The 22,500-nt window shown below is 42.8% G+C and overlaps 2 protein-coding genes across 2 annotated transcripts in view; one reads left to right on the top strand and one right to left on the bottom strand.

Moving 5' to 3' along the window:
- The window catches only part of itgbl1 (integrin, beta-like 1), a 36,178-nt gene extending 32,123 nt beyond the window's left edge, over positions 1 to 4,055 (bottom strand). Inside the window, exons 1-2 of the mRNA XM_083681507.1 lie at positions 3,949 to 4,055; positions 680 to 882 (exon numbers count right to left, since the gene is read on the bottom strand). Of these exons, the coding sequence (XP_083537633.1) occupies positions 680 to 882; positions 3,949 to 4,040 (295 nt within the window). The 5' untranslated portion in view covers positions 4,041 to 4,055. The remainder of the gene's footprint in view (positions 1 to 679; positions 883 to 3,948) is intronic.
- Positions 4,056 to 7,508: 3,453 nt separating this feature from the next.
- Positions 7,509 to 22,500, top strand: part of nalcn (sodium leak channel, non-selective) — a gene marked incomplete at both ends in the record, with an annotated part of 69,547 nt that continues 54,555 nt past the window's right edge. Inside the window, 9 exons of the mRNA XM_083681465.1 lie at positions 7,509 to 7,550; positions 9,723 to 9,863; positions 10,027 to 10,209; positions 12,496 to 12,579; positions 12,772 to 12,911; positions 13,215 to 13,343; positions 16,607 to 16,758; positions 20,287 to 20,429; positions 20,793 to 20,897. Coding sequence (XP_083537591.1) covers positions 7,509 to 7,550; positions 9,723 to 9,863; positions 10,027 to 10,209; positions 12,496 to 12,579; positions 12,772 to 12,911; positions 13,215 to 13,343; positions 16,607 to 16,758; positions 20,287 to 20,429; positions 20,793 to 20,897 — 1,119 coding nt within the window. The remainder of the gene's footprint in view (positions 7,551 to 9,722; positions 9,864 to 10,026; positions 10,210 to 12,495; positions 12,580 to 12,771; positions 12,912 to 13,214; positions 13,344 to 16,606; positions 16,759 to 20,286; positions 20,430 to 20,792; positions 20,898 to 22,500) is intronic.

Here is a 22,500-nt window from a genome sequence, read left to right on the forward strand (position 1 = left end):
AGAGTGTCTCAAGTTAAGAGTAAGGGGAGGGGGAGGGGGAGGGGGAGGGGGAGGGGGGGATGCATCTAAGAGAGGTGTGCACTCAGGTTCAAACTAACTCAATGGATTGGTGAGGATGCACATCTCTCTGAGAACAATAACCAGAATGTCAAGCCAGTGGGCAAGTTCAAAGACCTGTCATCCAACAGAAGCTAATGTCATCGTGACGTAAGTGGACAGCAGGCTGTCTGTTCTAAATGGAACCCTTTGAAGCAGTGTCTGACTGATGTAAATTCTACAAGACACAATATTGCAGCATTCTGATTCCCAATGGCCACTGATACCAAAAGACTCTACACTGAAAACTAATGGTTCTTTCTCTATTGAATCCATGGAATGGCTGTGAGATTCAAATAAGGTTCCTGTAGCTATTGACACAATGGAAGGTGGGACATCAAAAGCCTTAACGGAAGCTGAAAGAGGTGTTTGGATGACTCCATGACGTGGTCTATTCTTTCCATGACAGGGTTCTATTCTCCCCACACCTGGTGTTAGCTGCTAACATTAGCATCAGCTAGGCTGAGTCAAACTACAAGCCTCTACACTACGATAGGCTTCTGAAAGAATATATCTGTGACTTCACACATCTATCTATGACAGACCCATGCACTACAGTGTATTACTACTGTATGTCACTTACCGGCGCAGGTCTTCCCATCGTGTGTTGAGCAGACCCAGTCGTGGCATTCGCAGCGTGGCCCGTAGTACCTCCCTGGCTCCGTGACGTGGCATATACAGACCCCACAGTCACACTCGCCATTCCCACTGCAGATCCGGCCATCAGGGGTCTTGCACCGGCGCTGGGACGACTCAGCAGACAGCTTACACACACCACCCACCTGGCTGGGAGGGGTTGCGGGGAAGGGGAGCAGAGGGTTAGGGCAGCAATACCACATTCCAACAGTTGATGGCTTGGCAAATAAAGCATTGTTTGTTTGTTTACAGCCTTTTTTCAGAGAGTGGAGTCAGACTGCAGCAGAGCTTAGACCAGTGACCTTGCATTTATAGGACAAGTGCACTACCACCTGTGACTTAATGGTCCAGACCTCTTTGCAGATATATATATATATTAATTCTCTATGCTATTGGATCCCTGTTTGTAACCATATATATATATATATAATTCCATGGTCTATACATAGATATATACTACCTGGTAGCAAATCATATGTAGTGGTGGTCTCCAATAATCATGTAATTACCATTTTGTTATGTAATTTCAAGGTTTTCATTGTAATACTGTAAATAACCCCCAACCACTATATAATAAACATGTATTTTCATCCTAAACCTGAAAATAATACACAATAAAGACAATATATTTAATACCATCTCCTTACAAAATGACTTGGGAAAATTCCACAGTTCCGTTCACCCCAACCATTTTTCTCTCATTGTTCTTATTTGCTGTTAAAACCAATGATATAAGTTAAAGCTGACAGCAATATCCCAATTCTTAATACATTATTAATGAGGACTCCAACTACACACCCCTCAGTGTATCTTGTATCTTTTTTCCTTGTGAATACAATGCTGTTCTATGTGCAAGTGCAGAATCCCCAGTCTTAAAATAGCCAGGAGCCAGGAGTCAGGAATCCCTCTGTTCCCCTTTCCCTCAGTTTCCCTCTGTCTATTTGTGTTTCCTGCAAAAAATGTAAGTAGATGCAAGGTGACTGTATGCAAAGTTTTACCAGTTTAATAACAACCAGACTCAATTTCTGTCTCTCTTCCTCTCACCTTCCTCTTTCTCTATGCCCACCCTCCCACTCTCTCTCTCTACCCCCCTTTCTTTCTCCCCCTCTCTCTCTCTCTCTCTCTCTCTCTGTCTCTATCCCTCTTGCTCTCTCTCCCTCCCTCCCTCTTGCTCTCTCTCTCTACCCACCCTCTCTCTCCCCGACTGTAAATCTTTTGTGACTCCTGAAAGTTCAGCTCTGTAGGAGTACTGCATCTCAGAAATTAATGGATTCTCACAAATCGTAGGTAATTTCTCTCACCATTCACATCCTATTTTAAGCATAATGTGATGTTCTATTTCAGTTCTTCTTCCATTATGGATAGCCCAATGTATTGATATTTCACAGCTAAACCATAAAGCCTGAGAATCCTGGACTGGAGTGAAATAGGCTGGCTGCTTATTCAATGTTCATAGTGAGAGATGTTACATGCCATGACAATAATACCACAATACCATAACACAGGCATATGGTGGCAAAAACACATTGACTCCTAGTCATAGAGTCCTGTTCTGGAGATAGAGGAAGCAGGTGGCCTCTGAACTGACACATATCTTTGTTGCTCTAATGCTTGGATTAAAGTGCTTGGCAGATAGTCTCGGGCATCCACACACCTTATCCTTGAACTTGGCTGGCAAACAAAGCGACATGCCAGATAACTTACGACGATAGCTCTTTGACACGTGCAAGATAAGAGAATGGTAAGACATACAGGACAGCTTTGTTGCTTTGCTTCATTTTGCGGTTGAGTTCAATAGTTCACTCTTGAAAAAGAGATATGATCTCAATAAGGTCAATCTGGATATATGTTTAATAAAAAGGGATAGAAAGGGGATAGAAAGCCTGAAGCTGGTTAAAGGTATTGTATACTGTTCAGCAGGGCAAGGTTTCCAGGACCATGGTAATAAATGAAGCACCAGCCAGTTCACTTCACGTCCCTTTGACAAAACTCAGCCAGTGTTTCAGATCTTTGTTTCCCCACCCAAAGCTTTCTCAGTGAAATCTGTTTAATTTGGTCGCTTTCTGACATTCCTTTCTATTCCTGGTCTCTCCTGCTATGGGCCTTTCCTGCTCTGGAACAGCAAACACATTTCAAAGCACAAATATCCTAGGATCAAGTGTCAATCCCAATTTTAAAAAGGGTGATCTTATATAATTATATTACACATTACAGAGACTCAATTCATGTAATATCCCCTCTGTATCTATAGGACATCTCACGTATAAATTTGTAGCCAAGTTGATGAAGAACTGTTTAATTGTTTAGTTTAAAGAAGGAACAAAAAAAATGGATACATTGTATGACCCTGCATCTTAAACTAAGACATGCTAAGAAAAACACTGTCATTAGTTGATTTTCACAGTAGCTGTCACCTTTAATGGTACATGGGGGTTTGCCGCCATGGCCAAATAAACATATGTAGGCTGTTGTAAGTCACAATACTGGTATGGTGCACCTGCTTTGAGTAAACACCCCCTCCACAGCTGAGTCAAGTTTACAGACCGAACACCATGTGGCAATACTTACCGCCCTGCAGCCTCCTCTGTAGAAGGTCACGGCAATAAAGGAAGATGTGGTTTCCCACATTCACAAAAGACACTATTCTACTGTTGTATGTTTTCTTTTGGTGAAGTAACATAAAAAGCAACCCACAATACAAATGGGGCATATTACGGAAACAGTTTAAAATCTGGTTTGGTCAAAATAAGAAAACTATCATTAATATTCTTTGAAAACAAATAATCTGTGTAGATAACTATACTGTACTGTGCCTAGCAATGTGATGTTGCCAGCTGCTGTCATCTGTCGATATAACCGTTTTATCTAAGTGCTTTATCTAAGAACCTATAGATTGTTTACTGGAGTGGGACAAACCTACAGTGCCCAGGGGTGACAAGTTGTCTACAGCTCAATTATTTTAAATAACTATTAAATAACCTACAGTAAGCATGACCCCATAACAGGTAATCTGACTAATACTATCATGTCATAACTGCATGTACAAACTCTACAGACTGGTTTCTCTGCACTTTTGGCTGCTCCTCCACTTTAGGCACATTTTACTCTGCTCCAAAAGTTTCCCCTGTCAGCAGAACTCCTCACCTCTCTCTCTCTCTGAACTCTCTCTGAACGTTCTCCAACACTGATAAACAAAGCTATGAGGAGGAAACTCACCTCAGTGATTGCAACAAACTCTCCTCCACTGCCGAGAGCAGAATCAGAAGCAAAGAAACTAACATGGAATGAACCAAACCCTCAGCATGCATGTTTAAATCCCACAGAAACCTGAAGTGAAGTAGTCTGCAAGAATTTCCTCTCTTTTTTTCCCCAAACAGACGGAGAGAGGAGCGAGGGAGAGAGGGAAAGAGGGAGAGAGAGCAGCAGGCTGGCCAGAACTGGCTCAAACCCTTCAGAGGCCAATAGCACTCTCCTCTCTATACAAGTGCCTTTGATTAGTTGTGACTCTCAGGCAGAGTCCTGGGCAGGAGTTGGAGAGAGGGAACCTGCCAAAAAGAAAAGTTTAGTCACTGGCCCCAGACGTAATTAGAAACAGTCTTTGATACAGATGATTTATTATTGTTATTTTTTTTCTCTTCTAACTTCTAGTGGATAGTTTCTTGATACATACACTACAGTATGTCTCCTGTGTTATCAAAGTTTCACATGGTGTCTTTAAAAGTGTTTTTATTTTTTTATTTAATTTTATTGGCAATGTGAGGGATGTCTCTATTTCAGCACACTGACAGTCAGAGCACATGTTGTAGCGATGATTAACTTTTAACTGTTCACATTACTGAACCATATGAAACAAAACCTCCCCTATCATCATACTATGTTGCATTTAATAAGGAGCAGCCTGAAACGGATGAGTTTGCGAAAGCAACATAAGTCTGAAGAAAGTGTTGTATTACTGTACTTCTGTTATCATTATTCTGTGTTAGTGGTTTACAACTGGTCACCATGCATTTAGCAACATTTACAGAATTTCAATGTATTTCAATGCCAGGTTTTTAAGTGTAATTCATTTATTAATGTAAACCCAATAATCAAGATTGAGTTAATGCACATGCATTGCAAACACATGCTGCACAGAAAAGCAGCAGTGTACTTTGACTATATCGAAAATGAAGAAAATGACTACCAATAAAGACTATTTTTGCTACTTTTGATACCTAGATATTTTACGACTGTATTTTAGATCTTTTTGAGGGGCCTAGGCTTGCTTGAGCGTACCGCGGTAGTCTACCCGACTGTTGCTATGGGGGATGAACGTGCGCGAGCATCTCTCCTGCATCTGCTGCTGCTGATGTGATTTGCAGCTCGCGCGCGCTCCCGCACTCTCCATCATCACAACACACACCGGAAAACAGCTGATGTCATGGACAGAACGACACACTACCGATAAGGGAAATACACACATATCGCGTAAGTGATTTAACATGTTTCTGTTTGCTTCGTTACCTTGACGCGGCTGACTGCAAAAGCGTGAATTCTGTACAGGTCCACAATGATTGAGAGGTCTGATGTGATGGCTGTGTTCTCCAGGAAGTAAACGCTGCATGCACTGGTTTTGGCCAGGCCTTCATTACAAACTCGGATTTTTCAGAGCGGTTACAATATGTATAGTCTTCGCTTAGTAGACACACAGTATTTGAGCATGTAATATCAATATTGTTTATACCGCAGTCACTCCTGTTTAATGTTGCACCTTAGCCGTTTCCATAGTAACCTTGGGGAGGCAGATGTCATTCGTTCAATCTCCAATCTCAATATGGCCATGCATTTCCTAATGAAAATGTGTCTGTGTGTCAGAGCAGAGGCACTACTGGGTCTGTGCTATCTAAACGTGTAATGTAGTTCTTTAATACACACATACAGGTTGCATACAGTTTCTAATTGCATTCAAAATGGACGCTGATGCCATTAATCTGCAATGCATGCAGTAACTGTACATTCTTTATAATGGTTGCATGCCGTCTGGTGCAGATAAGCATGTTGGATGATATTTCTCTTTACCAGTCAACTAGAAATACCGCTGTTGTGGTAGGCCTCTGCATCTCTTATCTTCAATGCCCCATGTGTAAGCAGAGAGTGTGGTGTAAGCCACTACCCACTGCTTTCAGAAATGAATGGAAGAAGTTAAACCATGTGAAATCCTATATGCTACTTTGTGAAGGCATCTGTTTGAAATGTTCCTTCTTGGCTGATTAGTTGTTTGGTTGCATGTCAAACTCTTTCACTGGCACACGATCTATGGGTTTTGTAGTTAATTTTGCCATTTTCAATGAACTGTCCATTAAGCAGTAGCCTACATTTCCCATCAAATGCTTGCCTTTTAGAAATGGTTTTCTTTTCAGCATTTTTTTTCCCCCAACTCAAGTCCTCCAAGACAATAATAGACTAGTCTTAGGACCACATTATTGAGTGTGAATAGAACAGTATAGTGTTGTAATATTGAAATTGGCTTATATGCCGTCAATAGCCATGACCACTGATGTCAATTTATGATAACATGACCTAGCCTATGGTTAAACAACGGTTTGCATCATGACAGTTAGCTGTAATCACTGTTTATGTCATTAGCATGATAGCGCTGTGTTCAAGTAAAGTATTAGGCGACTTACTTTTCTTCTGTTGCTGTTCTGTGGTTGTCTCCTTCAAACTTCTGCTCAGCTATAGCCTGCAAGGTACATCGTCAGTACAAGTATGGAACAAACTCAAAGAAGTAGCTTAAGTTTGTTGAAGATAATAGATACTCACAGCTACAATTAATCTGCCCAGTGATTGCACCCTGTCCGTGAGGAATATGTCCTCACCAAATGGGAAACTAATTGCAGTCCTTGGCAACTTACTCCCACATTATAGCACTTACACCCTGTAATTTTGTTTTCAGTCTTCCTCAAATCTCTACCAACATATGCTAAGTGTAGCAATTACATAGCAAATTGCTTCTGACTACATGGGGCTTTTGTAGGACAAGTTTCCTTTCTTAGTGTGGGGATAGGGAATCACTGAGGGCATAGCTATTATATAGTCTATTCAGCATTAAACGTAATTATCCATGTCTGTTGTCTGTTTTAGAATCTTAGACTTTGATGTAAAATATTTGCTTACAATTGAGCAGCTCAGTGTCACTGCAGCTTATTGGCTATTTTAATGTCTTGGTAGATTGGACTTTTTAATCACTGATGGTGGTACAGATATTGTGGGCCTCATGGTTGGATTTGGCCAACCAATTTATCTGCATTTGGCTGCTTTAGTCTGCTGTTTTTGTCTTACAACCTGACCCATGTGTTCTGATGTACCACCTACCTGTCTGGTCTCTGTCTGGCTCTCTCTTCCCTTCCCTAACCCTCTCCAACTGTGAATTTTTAAGTTGTTCTTTTGACTGTCGTTGTACTGTATACACTCTTACCCCAGGACCCCGGTGCTGCTGATATCCCCTCCTTCCTCTCTAGTCTCTCTCTGGCTGGTCTCTCCACCCCTCCCTGACCTGGGGATGAACGCACCAATGAGGAGCCTCACAGTGAGTCACATGGTCCTCCACTATCCCATCCTTCCCACAACACCTCACTCACAGAGTGTGTCGCATATATGCCTTGGTGTCAGACGTGGTGGGCGTTCCTGTCTCTCTGATTGTACTGTAGATGTTGGTAGTGTACATGTACACCATATATGCCATGATGTTGACTAACTGTCGTGTGTTATTTACAGGGTATGCCTGATCGCATGTTATGTGCAGTGCTGGAGCAATTTCAGCTTTACTTTTCCCTTTGGTATGTGTGCTTTGTCTCCATTGAGGGTGTCACTTTCCCCTGTGTACTAACAGTATGTTGAATAGGCCCCTATACACCACACACATGCACGCGCACGCGCACGCACGCAAGCAAACACACATGCACACACACACACACACACACACACACACACTCCTCTCACTCACTATTCTGTAAGTTATAGTCTACTTTAGCCTTGACTGTTTTACACATGTTGAAGATCAAGTGTGATCTATACATGCTGTGGTAAGTTTCTGAAGCTGTTCCAATGTGGCTGTCCTGTGTCCCATGTTTGCTATGTTGTGTATCACGATGGGCATTCAACAACACAACACATGTTGTTTGATATGAAAGCATACCTCTGTTCTCTGTTTGATAATAGACCATCTGGCAAGGCACTCCAAATCTGGACAGTCTTTATGAATGTTGATGCTGAAAAGCTTGCAGTTGCACAGTACTCTGAATGCCTTCATTAATCTCTTTATACATTTTTCTACAAACATTTTTTTGTAAAACCCATATACTGTAGCCTCATTCGTTACATCTTTTGAAGTTTTATATACAGTGATTTCGGAAAGTATTCAGACCCCTTCACTTTTTCCACATTTTGTTGTGATAGACTCAATTTAAAATGGATTAAATTAAAAGAAAATTGCCATCATTCCACACACAATAACCCAGAATGACAAAGCGAAAACACGTTTTTGGAAATTTCAGTAAATGTATTAAAATTTAAATACAGCAATACCTCATGTACATAAGTATTCAGACCCTTTGCTATGACACTCTTCAAATTAGCTAAAATGCAGAAATGTGATCAACAAATCACTCATTAAGTTGAATTGAGTCCATCTTAATGCAAGGACAATAGTTCATGTAATTTTGGAATTAATATCTTTGTTTTTATAGGGTCTTTGATTTGCATAGGAATCAATTACACACTGTGTAGATTAGGATGTTATTACCAACTCAGTAAATGTCATAATTTTCTCTTGATCCTGACAAACTCCCCAGTCCCTGCCAGTGACAAGCATACCCATAACTTGATGCAGCTATCACTATTCTTTACACAAGAGATGGTGAGGAAACTGCATTTAAAACTGCATGCTTTATAGTAAAACCAAATAAACACATTTCCAGCCACTTTCTTTGCTGTATCACTTGAATTCATTGTTACAAACACAATTATGGCTATGAGACACATTATTTTTGATTAAGGGATTCTTTTTGGCCACTTGGTTATAGACCAATTTTGTAGAGAGACTGAGATGATGTTGTCCCATCGACTGTGCTTTTTCCTCTCCATCATTCAACTTTGTAGATTTTTGTTATTCTCCCCAGGCCTCAGGGTCACATTCCTGAGCAGTTTTGTTCCTCTCCATTTGCTCAGCTTGTAATGACAACCTGATCTACACAGTGTGTAACTTATTCCTATGCAAATCAGAGACCGTATAAAAACAAAGATATTAATTCCAAAATTAGATGAACTATTATCCTTGCATTAAGACTCAATTCAACTGAGTAATTTGTTGATGACATTTTAGCATTTTAGCTCATTTTAAGAGTGTCATAGCAAATGGTCTGAATATACATGAGGTATTGCTGTATTTCAATTTTAATACATTTACAGAAATTTCTAAAAACCTGTTTTCGCTTTGTCATTCTGGGGTATTGTGTGTGGATTGATGGCAAATTCTTTTCATTTAATCCATTTTAAATTGAGTCTATAACACAACAAAATGTGGAAAAAGTGAAGGGGTCTGAATACTTTCCGAAGGCACTGTATAGTTCTTAGGGAGGAAAATATTTCCAAGATCTGTAATTGGATCATTGGATGAGATTTTACACCACACTTGATTAAACTGCAAGCTAGCTTGATGAGATGTGATTTTCCAAGTATTGCACAGCCATTTTGAAGAGTTACTGTGCAACTGCCAGCATAGCCTAATAGCTTTGATCAGAGCCATAGATACAGAGTTCTGCAAACTCAGTTTAAGATTTAATATTTTCAATAGGCGCCAAGTTTGGCGATCAGTTACATTTCTGATTGAAACCAAAGTAGCATTATAATTATGGCTCTGTTTCTAGTAGTCAATTGAATGTTCAGGCTTGGATGCAACCAGAGCACTTTCATCCTGTTAGCATCACTATGTGGTTCCCTGTCTCTGTCAGATCCACTCTCTGTATAGCACGGCCAGCCCCAGCATGCTGAAGAGGAAGCAGAGCTCCAGGGTTGAGGCCCAGCCCATGACAGACTTTGGGCCGGACGAAACCCTCGCAGACAGCGCTGACATCTTCTGGATAAACAAACCAGTAAGTGTGTGGTTTACTCAGCTCAGCTGACATGACAATGGTAATGCTGTGTGAAAAACCTTTTAAATGTTGTCATAAGCCATCGTTGGTGGATCACAGCTCCAGAGGTTCTCACCATCCATCCACGCTCTCCTTTCCTCACTCTTTCTCTCTCTCTTTCCAGTGGGTTCACTCCCTGTTGCGAGCCTGTGCCATCATCAGCGTCATATCCGTGTGTATGAACACTCCCAAGACGTTCGAGCACTATCCGCCTCTCCAGTATGTTACATTCACTCTGGACACTCTGCTCATGTTCCTCTACACCGCAGAGATGATCGCCAAGATGCACATCCGGGGAATCATCAAGGTAACACCGTCCTCCATGTGACATGGAGTCATTAAAGGCATGTTGTTTATGGGTCTTCAAAAGTTCCCCAGAGCTTCTATTCTATTCTATCTATTCTATCTATTTCAATCGTGTCATTAACAGGTCCTTACCATTCAGTGTCTACACTGGATCACTGTTAGATGTGATCCTAGCGCCATGTTGGTGTCATTTACACCACCTTTGATACCACTCAGACCACTCTCATCTCTACAATGCCCTGTTGCATCGAGCTGTAGGGTCTGATCCATCAACACAGTTTGAATCAGAGGGTAATAGACGGCGTCCCATAGAAGCACCCGGAAACAGGCAGCTGGCAGATGAAAGGCCCTTAATTACTACTATGGAAAGTGTGGACAGCTTAATTGGCAAATCAAGGATAACAAGCACATAGACAGGGAGGCATCGGGCGCCCACTGAATCTGCTTCCGAAAAAGAAAAAAAACCCAGTAATTTGGACAACATTTCTGTCAGTCCAGGAGGGTCGATATGGGCTTTTAACATTTGTCATCCTGGTCTGTGTGTGTGTGTGTGTGTGTGTGTGTGTGTGTGTGTGTGTGTGTGTGTGTGTGTGTGTGTGTGTGTATATATGTGTGTCTATGTGTGTATATCTTTGTATGTCTTTGTCTTTGTCTAAATAAAAATAGAGTGCCGTCAATATAAATATGAATAACATGTCAAGTTGCACATCAGTATGATTGATTTAATTATATTGATAAATCAATAATCAATGACATGTGTATAAATCATTGAATGAATGCAAAGGTTCAGCTGTCATTGTGGTCATTGTTGAGACCCAGTGAAAGCCCAGTTAAAGCCCAGCATGTTCATTTGAAGACACCTCATTGCAAAGAAAGATACTGAAAGTTTGTATGTTCTTTCAAATGGTTGTACCTTCAATGGCTGTGCGACATTACATTAGTCACAGTAGTCATGGGTTTTACACAGTTTTCTCCCTTGCAGTACTATAGACTCAGACTAAAATACGTCTGTGATGGAGGCTGAGTCCTTGTATTCCCATAGTGTGACGAACTCCAGTAGAAGGCCACTCGACTCCATTGTACACCTTCTCTACAAGGGTGGCTCCTTCTCTATGAGTAGGCAGCCATGTGTAGCATCAACTGCACTCAACTTGACATGGTTATTCATGCTACAATACTGAGGTGTTCCTCACTATAGCAGCCAGCTGCAGTGTCTCAGTCTATGAATGACTCACAGATTACTGCCTGTTCCGTCTTTCTCTATGCACACACACACACGCACACACGCACACACGAACACACGCACACACACACTCTCAGTACACATCCATGCATTTTAACCATGACAGGAAGCCATTGTCTAAAGATGTAGTTGAAATTCAAGCGGTTGCAGTCAACAATGCTTCACTATGTGTCACAACTGAACCGCGATGAGCTGTTGGTTATATTGGAGACCACCTGCACACCCCCAAAGATGTACTTTAGTCATAAATAGTACATTACACAAGCATCCCAGATTGCATTGTCAAGTGCTAATTATGGAGAAGACCATTGTGTGAAATAAGAGGAGATTCCCTTCCAAAGGGGGCATACCTCTTCCAAAGGGGGCATACCTCTTCCAAAGGGGGCATAGACCCTGTTTGTGGTCTTCCAACCGTGGTAAGCATTACCCCGTAAGGGGCCTTTAAGAGGCCACTTCAGTGATAATTAGGTATGGTCATGTTTGTCTGGCCTCTCTGCATTTGAGTTGGGTCTCGGATGAATGGTTTAATCATCATTTACTGTGATGCAAACAATCCTATGGAGTATAGCGGTTGTGAGTCTCCCAGAGTAAGCAGAGTCATTTGGTCATCGCCTCTTTGCTGTGTGGAAGCACCATTTCACTATCCACCATCCACTCTCCCCCTCTTTCTCCAAATATGTGCCATCCAATTTAAACAGGTTAATGTAATGGCGGGTGCTGCTCTCTTCTATTTTCAGACCATTAAAGACCACCATAATTGCAGGTTGCACACTCAAGATAGAGGAAGATTTGTTTTGCACCTCATTAAACCTCATTGTGTGTGGATACACTTCAACTTGTTTGTTGTTGTCATGGGCTATAGATCTTGTTTTTGTTGCGCCACGCTTCCAAATTAGTAAGGGGTTGATGATTAGTGTTGATTCATGGAAACTTTCAGTGATATTCAATCCAGTGATATTCAATGTCCCCCCCCCTCTTTCTCCCTCTCATGTCTCCCCTCCTTTCCCCTCCCCTGTCTCTCTCTCTCTCTCTCTCTCTCTCCAGGGGGATAACTCCTACGTTAAGGATCGTTGGTGTATGTTCGATGGATTCATGGTGTTCTTTCTCTGGGTGTCTCTGGTACTGCAGGTACAATCATTACACCTAACAGCCCTGTTTGTTTATGAACCTCATTGTTTCCCTACCACTACTGTACTACGGTGGGGACAATGTGGGCACCTTCAGTTGGTTTCAATAAAAAGTGTCGAGTATACAGGTCCTCTGTCGTCTCTCTCTCTCTCTCTCTCTCTCTCTCTCTCTCTCTCTCTCTCTCTGTCTCAGATGTTTGAGATAGCAGAGCTTGTAGACCAGATGTCTCCATGGGGTATGTTGAGAATCCCCAGAGCCCTCATCATGATCAGAGCCTTTAGGATCTACTTCCGCTTTGAGCTTCCACGCTCACGAATCACCAACATCCTCAAGTACGGTTTTCTTTTGGGTTGCAAATCTGAAATCTGGGAAAAATGAGACCTGTCTGTGAATAGAGTCTTATAGTATGACATTGCAATGCCATCACCACAAATTCAGTTCTGCTCATGGCTCTTTAAAAATGACCTTCATATTTATATACATTTATATAAATGCCTGTAAATGTCATCATACTATATTACACACAGGTGGTTTCTAGAAAGTGCTGCCAAAATCAGTTCTTGGTGGATTCTTCATTTATAGTCTAGATTATTTTTTAGAATCTCCTCTATCTCTCTCTCTCTCTCTCCCCACAGGCGATCGGGGGAACAGATCTGGAGTGTGTCCATATTCCTGCTCTTCTTCCTCCTCTTGTATGGAATCCTGGGAGTTCAGATGTTTGGAACATTCAACCATCACTGTGTTACCAATGACACCCAGAAAGAGTAGGAGTCATTTCATATTTCATAAAAGTTATAGCCTGAGAGGCATATGCTTATCTGCAATAAAATTATATTTGGGATAAAAAAAACTAAAAAAAGAAAACTTTCCGTGAATAAAATGATTCATATGTTTTATTTCTGTGGTAAGTAAGTAGCCAAAAGCGTGGTCTATGGCATCCTTCTAGAAAAATGTCTAAACCCCACAAATATGAATAGTTCTCACAGCTGTGATGTTAAAATGTTCACAGCTTCTAATTTATAGTCTCACTAATATCCATCTGTGTGTCACATTTTATTAGCAAATTCAACACTCTCAAATTTGGAAAACAGGTGCCACAAGTAAAGCATAAAATGTGTGATTTGTTACAGTTACATGAATGTGAGCATTAAATTATAGTCAGAAATGATGGGTACATGGTGAACATTCCACATCATATAGATAGTTCATCAGAGAACATCCTACACTCTATGTCCAAATTGCAGTAAAGGGTATGAAACATTTAGGGCATAAAAGGTATGAAACATTTTGTCGAACCGATTAATCAACTAATACTTAAGTTGACAAAAAAAACAACTAATTATTCAGATTTCTACACAGAATATCAGACCAAGCACAAGACGTTAAAGCTAAAATGAGTGACATGTAGCCAAGTAAACTAGAGTTTTGTGGCAAGGAAGCTCGTCTCATGCAATTAGCACCCATGCTCATGCAATTAGCACCCATGCTCATGCAATTAGCACCCATGTACATCTATGGGAATAGGAACGGCAATTTGCACCATTTCATTTGTATAGTACTCCATTACTCCCCCACTCATTGTTTAAGGACCACTTCTGGGTTTGTTGTCAAGAAATGTTTAGAAAGTCTTTGACTGCCTTAATTGCAATGTGAGAAATAAGGTGAAAAATATCACATTTCCACATTAGATTAATTGGTAGATCGGTAGATTAATCAACTAAGAGAAACAAATTAAACATTTGTTAGAAACATTATAACATTCAACAGGAAACACCCCGCTTTTTACCCACAATGCAATTCAGTCATTGCATTTGTGTGTGTGTGTGTGGGGGGGGGGTCGGTCGGTGATAGTGGAGGTGTTTAATATTCTGATGTGGATGATGTGTGTGTGTGTGTGTGTGTGTGTGGATGATGTGTGTGTGTGAGATGAGGAGAGCAGGAGCCGGCAGGGAGACAAAGGAAGCGGGGGAGCAGCCATCACCGTTAGAGCCACGAGAGCTAGCTCTAATCATAATAATTAACATTTCCTGCATTGTCTGGGCTTTGTGTTAAAGCTCATTTCTCCTCAGCACTCTGCCCTCAATCTGTCTATCTGTGCTCATTGACAAGTGCTCCCCTGCCCCAGGGACGCTGCATACATTGACCCTTTTCAGCAAAAAAAAACAAAAAAAAACGTTTTCACATCTCATGCTATCCGTGAATCACATGCTTCTAGAACTGGTGCGTCTGGTCTGTTGATGTGATTTGTTAATTTTTTTTCTGCTGCTTTTTAAATCCCCCCAGATGTGTGTGTATTTTTAACGGGGAATTTCAGACATACTCATGTATGTCATATGTGGTTTGGTACTCCTGTCTAATCTCTAACAGCCATATGCCCTTGGCACAAAGTCACAGCGCCCCTGCCATTCTCTCTCTCTCTCTCACACACACACACACACACACACACACACACACACACACACACACACACACACACACACACACACACACACACACAAAGGAGGGATTTGATTGAGATTGAGGGTGAAATAGCGAGAGGGAATTTGACTGGTATGGGTATTTGTGCGCTATTGGATGAAACGGCTCTTGGATGAAACAGCTCCTGGATTTGTGGAACAAAATGGGTTCTCCACTTATTCCATATGTCAGAGATAATTCCCATTCCCATTGACCTTGGCCATATGGCAAATTCTACAGCACTGGAGCCATCTGAATTAGCCTCACTGTGCTTGAGTAGGGTACAATTGCCTCTGGACACTGATCTAAGGTCAACTTTCCAAATGTTCTTCTGTGATAGTTCTAGTAGGGGTTGAGGGAGCCTGAGCTGATCTCTAACCTGTGCCTCTGGGCAGAATCTGGCCTACCATATCTAAAACCATAGAAATAGATGAGTAGAATGGACATGGTCCCTTAGACCATCGCAATTTGGCTAGTACACCAAAAGATGGCTGTAATTGGAGGCCGTACCATAGCAACTAAACATCATTTGACTGAATATTCCAATATCAATTGAGTTTAGTTGGTTCTTAATAAAGCTGTAAACTAAAACTTCCAAATGACGTGCATTGATTGCATTGCAATACAGTGATGTTCACTTGGTCTCCATGGCTAAATACACTCATCTACCAATGTATCACACACTCATCTACCCATTTGGTGATTCATGGCAGTTGACTACGCACCACGCACCAAACCCTGAGTGTTTAACAAGCGATAAGGATGCATTTTCATCAGATTTGGGGAAAATAATTGTGATCAATTATGCATTTTAAGCATGTTTGGTTTTGTATTTGACTCAGCAAATTATCCGCTACACGATATTAGTGAACCTTTGGCCTTTCATTTTAGGCTGCATTCATCATCTGTGCATTCTGAAGGAAGGTGATTTCTTTGATAACACCCTGTGGTATTAGCCTTTATCCGTCCCAGTGTAATTAGCTGTATCTGGATTCACCACTACGCCTGTGATTGCCCTTTGTGATACTGCAATAAATTATCCCTTCTCATCCTGGACCCCTTAATAAACAATTTGGATGAATGTCTGGCTGGCCAATTTGAAGGCATTAATTTTCATTAGAGACATTAAGCAGCTCCTGGAATAACACCTGTGGCTAAAAGACACGTGCGTGCGTGCGTGCGTGCGTGTGTGTGTGTGTGTGGTGGGGCATGGGGGGGCATGTGTGGGTGTGTGACTGTGTGTCTCATGTGGGTATATTAGCATCTCATTTTAAAGGGCTACTTTTCTATCAGTCTATGTTTATCTGTGTTCATCTTGAGCTCAATATACTGATACTAGTTATCCATTCCAGAAGCACATGTCATTTGTTCCTCCTTAATCTTGAGATGACACTCATTTGACCTTGAGCCACACACTAGCTTGTGTGCAGTTTCAGCTCCACGGTCTTGTCTCTGGCCTGCAGTGATATCCAGTCCCCCGAGCTCTCCCCCGTCTTCTCTTGTTGCAATCATGACGACATTAAAAGCAGTAACATCTGTATTTGGTGTTTTTATCTCTCTGTGTTGTCAGTAACGTGTCATGGAACAGCCTGGCCATCCCAGACACACACTGTTCTCCAGATGGAGAGGGCTATCAGTGTCCCATGGGCTTCAAGTGTATGGACCTGGAGGACCTGGGCCTCAGCAGACAGGAGCTGGGCTACAGCGGCTTCAACGAGCTTGGTGCGTACACACACACACACACACACACACACACACACACACACACACACACACACACACACACACAAGTATTTGGATGAATATCAACATATAAGGTGAGTGTAAATAATAGGACAGTGAAGTCATTATTTGATTTAAGATCCAAACTTTTGGAAAGTAAGAAAAAATTATTCGATTTATCGGTCCATTCCCTGTATTCAGTGTAGTGTTACGGTAGGGAGTCCCACTGAAATACTGTGTCATGCTGATAAACCTGTATATGTTCAATTTAGAGGGAATCTTAAATGGAAAATCACACCATTTCCGCACACAATGTCGTGCTATTCAGCTAGAGCAGAACCAGTAGCTAATGTAGCCTAACGTCTTTATTGTGCAGCCATATATCCTGTCTAGAATGAATCAGGAAGGTAGGAAACACCACATTGGGAAAAAAATAAAGAAAAAGCTGTCTACATGAGCCTTAGTCTGGGGTTTGTGCAACTTAGCAGCATGGCGCATTCTTATCGACTGAATGAGGCCCAAATCCACTGTCAGTACACAGTGCACTGGCTCTAATCTCTAAATTGCTGTGAAGGAGAGAGCGAGAGCTTAACGGAGCTGCACACCTCGGCAGAGACTCAGACAGGCCGGACTAGCAGGGAGGGGAGGGGTGGGGTGGGGAGGGGAGAGGTGGGGTGGGGAGGGATGGGTGGGGTGGGAAGGGAGGTAAGCGGATGGGAGGGGAGGGGAGGTGAGGGGAGAGGGTGGGAGGTGAGGGGAGGGGGTGGTAGGTGAGGGGAGTTGAAGGCAGGGGAGGGGAGGGGATGGGTGGGGTGGGAAGGGAGCTAAGCGGATGGGAGGGGAGGTGAGGGGATGGGAGGTGAGGGGAGGTGAGGAGAGGGGTGTTGAGGGCAGGGGAAGGGAGGTGAGGAGAGGGGAGGGATGGGGAGGGGAGGGGATATACATTCACTGAACACTTTATTAGGAACAACTGTACACCTCATGGTGGAGGTGGTGTAATGGTGTGGGGAATGTTTTCTTGGCACACTTTGGGCCCGTGAATACCAATTCATTGCTTGAATGCCACAGCCTATTTGAGTATTGTTACTGACCATGTACATCCCTTCATGGCCACAATTTACCCATCTTCTAATGGCTACTTCCAGCAGGATAATGCACCATGTCACAAAGCAAAAGTCGTCTCAAACTGGTTTCATGAACATGAGAATGAGTTCAGTGTTCTTCAGTGGCCTTCCCAGTCACCAGACCTGTATCCAATAGAACACCTTTGGGATGTGGTAGAACGGGAGATTCACAGCTTGAAAGTGCACCTGAAAATTCTGCAGGAATTGCGTGATGCAATCATGTCACTATGGACCAGAATCTCAAAGGAATGTTTCCAACATCTTGTGGAATCAATGCCACGAAGAATTGAGGCTGTTTTGAGAGCAAAGGGAAGCCCTACCCAGTATTATTTATTAGTGTTCCTAATAAAGTGTTCGGTCAGTGTATACTGTATCATGTGATTCACTTCTGGTTAGTACAAAGACATGCATTGAAGACATGCGTTTGTCTTTTTTGGGCGCATATTTATTTCTGTCAACCGGAACAGTCTTGGGAATCTTCGTCCTTGGGGAATACTCTCTATTACAATGTAAACTACCTCCAGAGCAACAGGATGTCAGAGACTCCGTCTGTCGTTATTGTCAAAGAAGGTTTGATAATTGAGTGTTTTGAAAAAAAACAACAAGATTGACTGTGTGTGTTTGTGTGGAGCGTTGCCACGTCTCCTTTCTTGTCTCAACTCCAGTGTCTCCATGAAGGCAGTTTTGTAAGTCTTTCATAACCCTCATCATGTCCTCTCCCGTTTCCTCCAAACAACTCTCACCGTGAAAGTAGCCCACTTCCATACATACAAAGGCCCCCTCTGTAGCACACAAACAAGTGGCAGAAGAGGCTCTTTCACAAGTCTCTGTCATTTGCTGTATTCAGACCCAGATATTTCTCTACTCTCAACAACCCATTTTTACCAGACCAGAAGATGCTGTTTCACTGCTGCAATCAGGGACTGGGAGACAATGGGATTCTCAAGCACCCTAAACGGATACTTTTGGCTTCAGTTGTAAAGCAGTGGGACTGTGGGACAATCATTCTCTTTCTTTCTATGTGTCTGTATGTTTCTTCTTTTTCTCTCCCTCACTGTCTCATGCCGAAACTCCACCGACACTGAAATGAGAGCGTACCGTCATAGCTCTGTTAACAGTTTTCAGGGTGCTACACCAAGAGCGTACTGTCATAGCCTAAAATGCGAAACTATACCTTTTAATGTGTGTGGGGTGATTTTTGCAATTGTAGGATGATTGACTGATTTGGGAATCATATTTGATATGTTGTGTTTATTTGTCTGCATCCATGCCTCTGGAGCGCTCACGCTGCCGAAGAAAATAGACCCCAAGCGTAAAACTACACCGCTTCAAGCGAGCCTCGCTTCGTAGACGTGCTGCTTTCGCATGCTGTCTCGCATGTCTCATAGATCACTGGGAGTTGTTAAACTGACGTTACGGTGACGTTATGGTGCCTTAAAGGCGTCGGTATAGTTTGGCCGTCATGGTGAAATCCAAATAATTGTTTCACTAAAAGTATATTTTTGTAAGGATGTGTGAAGTCAGTGAGTGGCTCACCCTGGATTCTAAGCCCATACTTTATTGATTTTTTTCCAGAGAGACTTTGTATTTGTTAAGTGTGTGTGGGTGCGTGCGTGCATGTGTGTGCGTGCGTGTGCATGTGTGTGTGTGTGTGTGTGTATGAACATACAGTGGCCCTCTGGCCATCTCCTCCAGGTCATGGGCTTCCAGGGTTTTCATGGTGTCAGGGAAGTTTAAGTTGCACAGCACTTGGTGTTTTAAATGTGACTTACAGTATAATGGGGCTTCATAAGGCGGAGAGTGGACAGCACATCCTTGGCTGAAGCCAGCCTTAGTGACTGGGAACATGGGCTGTGTCATAAAGAACGCTTTTAAAGCAACATGAACCATCCAAAGGATATGATAAAAATGTCTTGTCTTTTAGATGAATACCTGGATCTGAAGCTTGAGCTTGAATTGGTTACACAGACGCCTTTCTACAATACAAACGGTTCATTTTAAACACAAGTACTTTATGTGTCTCAACAACACACATGCACGCACGCACGCACACACACACGCACACACCTTGATAATGAGAAGCACCTGAGCATTATCCATGTGATTCAATCCGCTGTGCTCTGTTTACGTCTGCATTTTTGTGTGTGAGTGGTGAAAGTGGCATAAGTGGAGCAAGGCGAATGACTTCAGATGTTCAAGAACTAAACTGCTTGTTAAAAAGCTTCTCTCAGAGACATTTACACTACCCTTGTTTTGCACCATTGTTTTATTCAAATGTCGATTTCAACATTTTTGCCATCTGTCCCTCCATTACACCTCTCTCTCTCCCTCCCCCTCTAACCCGTCTCTCTCTCTCTCTCTCCCCCTAACCCGTCTCTCTCTCTATCTCTCCCCCTTTCTCCAGGCACAAGTATCTTCACGGTGTACGAGGCTGCGTCCCAAGAGGGTTGGGTGTTCCTCATGTACCGAGCTATTGACAGCTTCCCTCGGTGGCGTTCCTACTTCTACTTCATTACTCTCATCTTCTTCCTGGCCTGGCTCGTCAGGGTATGACCCCACCCGACCTTTTATCATCATATGCCATTTAGCTCACGCTTTTATCCAAAGCAGCTTACATTGTAGTGAGTGCATACATTTATCAGTATATCTGGTCCCAGCGGGAATCAAACCCCCAACCTAAATGTTGTTAGCGCCACGCTCTACCAACTGAGCCACAGGGGACCTTTTACACCACAAGAACGCATTGGACAACGTGTTCGCATGTTTTTCAATTCAATTTCAAACCAATTGTAATGAAGTCAATACAGTTTGAACGTACTAAAAGTCAAACAGGAAATGAACAAGTGTATAGCATCTACGGTACATGACAGTATCTCTCTCTCTTTTTCTCTGTCTCTTTATCTCTCTCAGAATGTCTTTATTGCTGTTATCATCGAAACCTTTGCTGAGATCAGAGTTCAGTTCCAGCAGATGTGGGGGTCAAGAAGTAGCACCACCTCTACAGCTACAACGCAGGTACTCCTACACACACACACACACACACACACACACATGCACATGCACACGCACAGGCATACACACGCACACACACGCACACACACACACACACACACACACACACACACACACACACACACACACACATACAGAGACACACACACACACTCACACGCACACACACACACACACACACACACACAGTCTCTGATGTGGACAGATGCCTACTCTGACAGTATAGTGGTCTCAGCAGTTAGAACAGTATTTAGCAATGAGGAACAGATAGATGAGATGTCTCTTACGGTGCATTTTAATGATGGCAATTGAATCATTTTTAATTCATAGTAAATCCACTGTCCTTCCCTCTAGGCTCATGTAATTCAATGACCATATGCACTGTGTTTCAAAATGCATATTTAATGTGTAAATGGCCCTCAGCCCTCATTTCATTATTATTACTCTCTAAGATAATGATGATTAGTTATGCTAATGAGCTGGTTTGGTGGGAATGTCAGATATGCTTAGAGGACAGGACAGGTTTGGGAAAATCTGATATGCACACACACACACACACACACACACACACACACACACACACAGTATATAGATAGGGGGTTGGTAGAGGCTACATACAGGCAGGTTTTAAAGATGTTTGGCCAGCTGTCACGACCATCACACTGCTCCCAGACACAGCGTACAGAGAGAGGGCAGATAGCCGACAGAGACATGAGTCATACAGAGAGAGAGAGAAAGACCATTAACTCCTCCTCTGACCTCCTTCACATCCAAACCTAATGACGTTTCACATCTTTATACTTCATCATATTGCCGCTGTCACTTTGACTTGGTGTTTGGGGGGGTTTAAGTCTAACTCAGTTTTCTTTTAAGAAAAAACAATAGTAAAAAGGGATAAACAGAATATTGGACACTCTATCTCTCTCCTCGGAATGCTGCAGCTCTGCTGTTGTCGGGAGCATATCATTCTGCGTGTCTGTAGCGTGGGCTGTGTATAAGATGAGGAGTGTGTGTAAGAGAGACAGTGTGAACACAGGCAAACTGCTGTACTGTCTCTGCCAGGCCCAGACACACACACACACACACACACACACACACACACAGACACACACATACAAACACACACACACACACACACACACACAGACACACAGACACACCATACACACACACACACACACACACACACACACACAGACACACACACACACACACACACACACACACACACACAGGCCCAGAGTGGCAGAGAGTGAAGTGGCATGGTGCAGTACAAAAGCTGGAGTTGGCGCCGGGTAGAGCTGGCGGAGTAAGACCGGCTGGGCACTGCACCATAAGCCCCATGGCTCCTTAGTTCTGCCATGGTCTGGATTGAGCCTGCGACAAGAGAGAGAGAGAGGGAGGGAGTGGGGGAGGGGAGTTTAGAGGACTAGGAGAGAGAGGGAAGTGTTATAGGTCGAGGAGGGACGGGAAGGAGCTTGGATTTGCAACTTGGGCTTCTTCAACTCCAGCAAATTCAGTTTGGGTCCCCTAAGGGGAAGAAGGATGAGGGGGGGGGGGGGGGGGGGGTCATGGGTAGGAGGAGGGAGAGTGTGACAAGGGTGAA

Source organism: Argentina silus (assembly GCF_951799395.1).
Source record: "Argentina silus genome assembly, chromosome: 12".
In the NCBI taxonomy this organism is placed as follows: domain Eukaryota; kingdom Metazoa; phylum Chordata; class Actinopteri; order Argentiniformes; family Argentinidae; genus Argentina; species Argentina silus.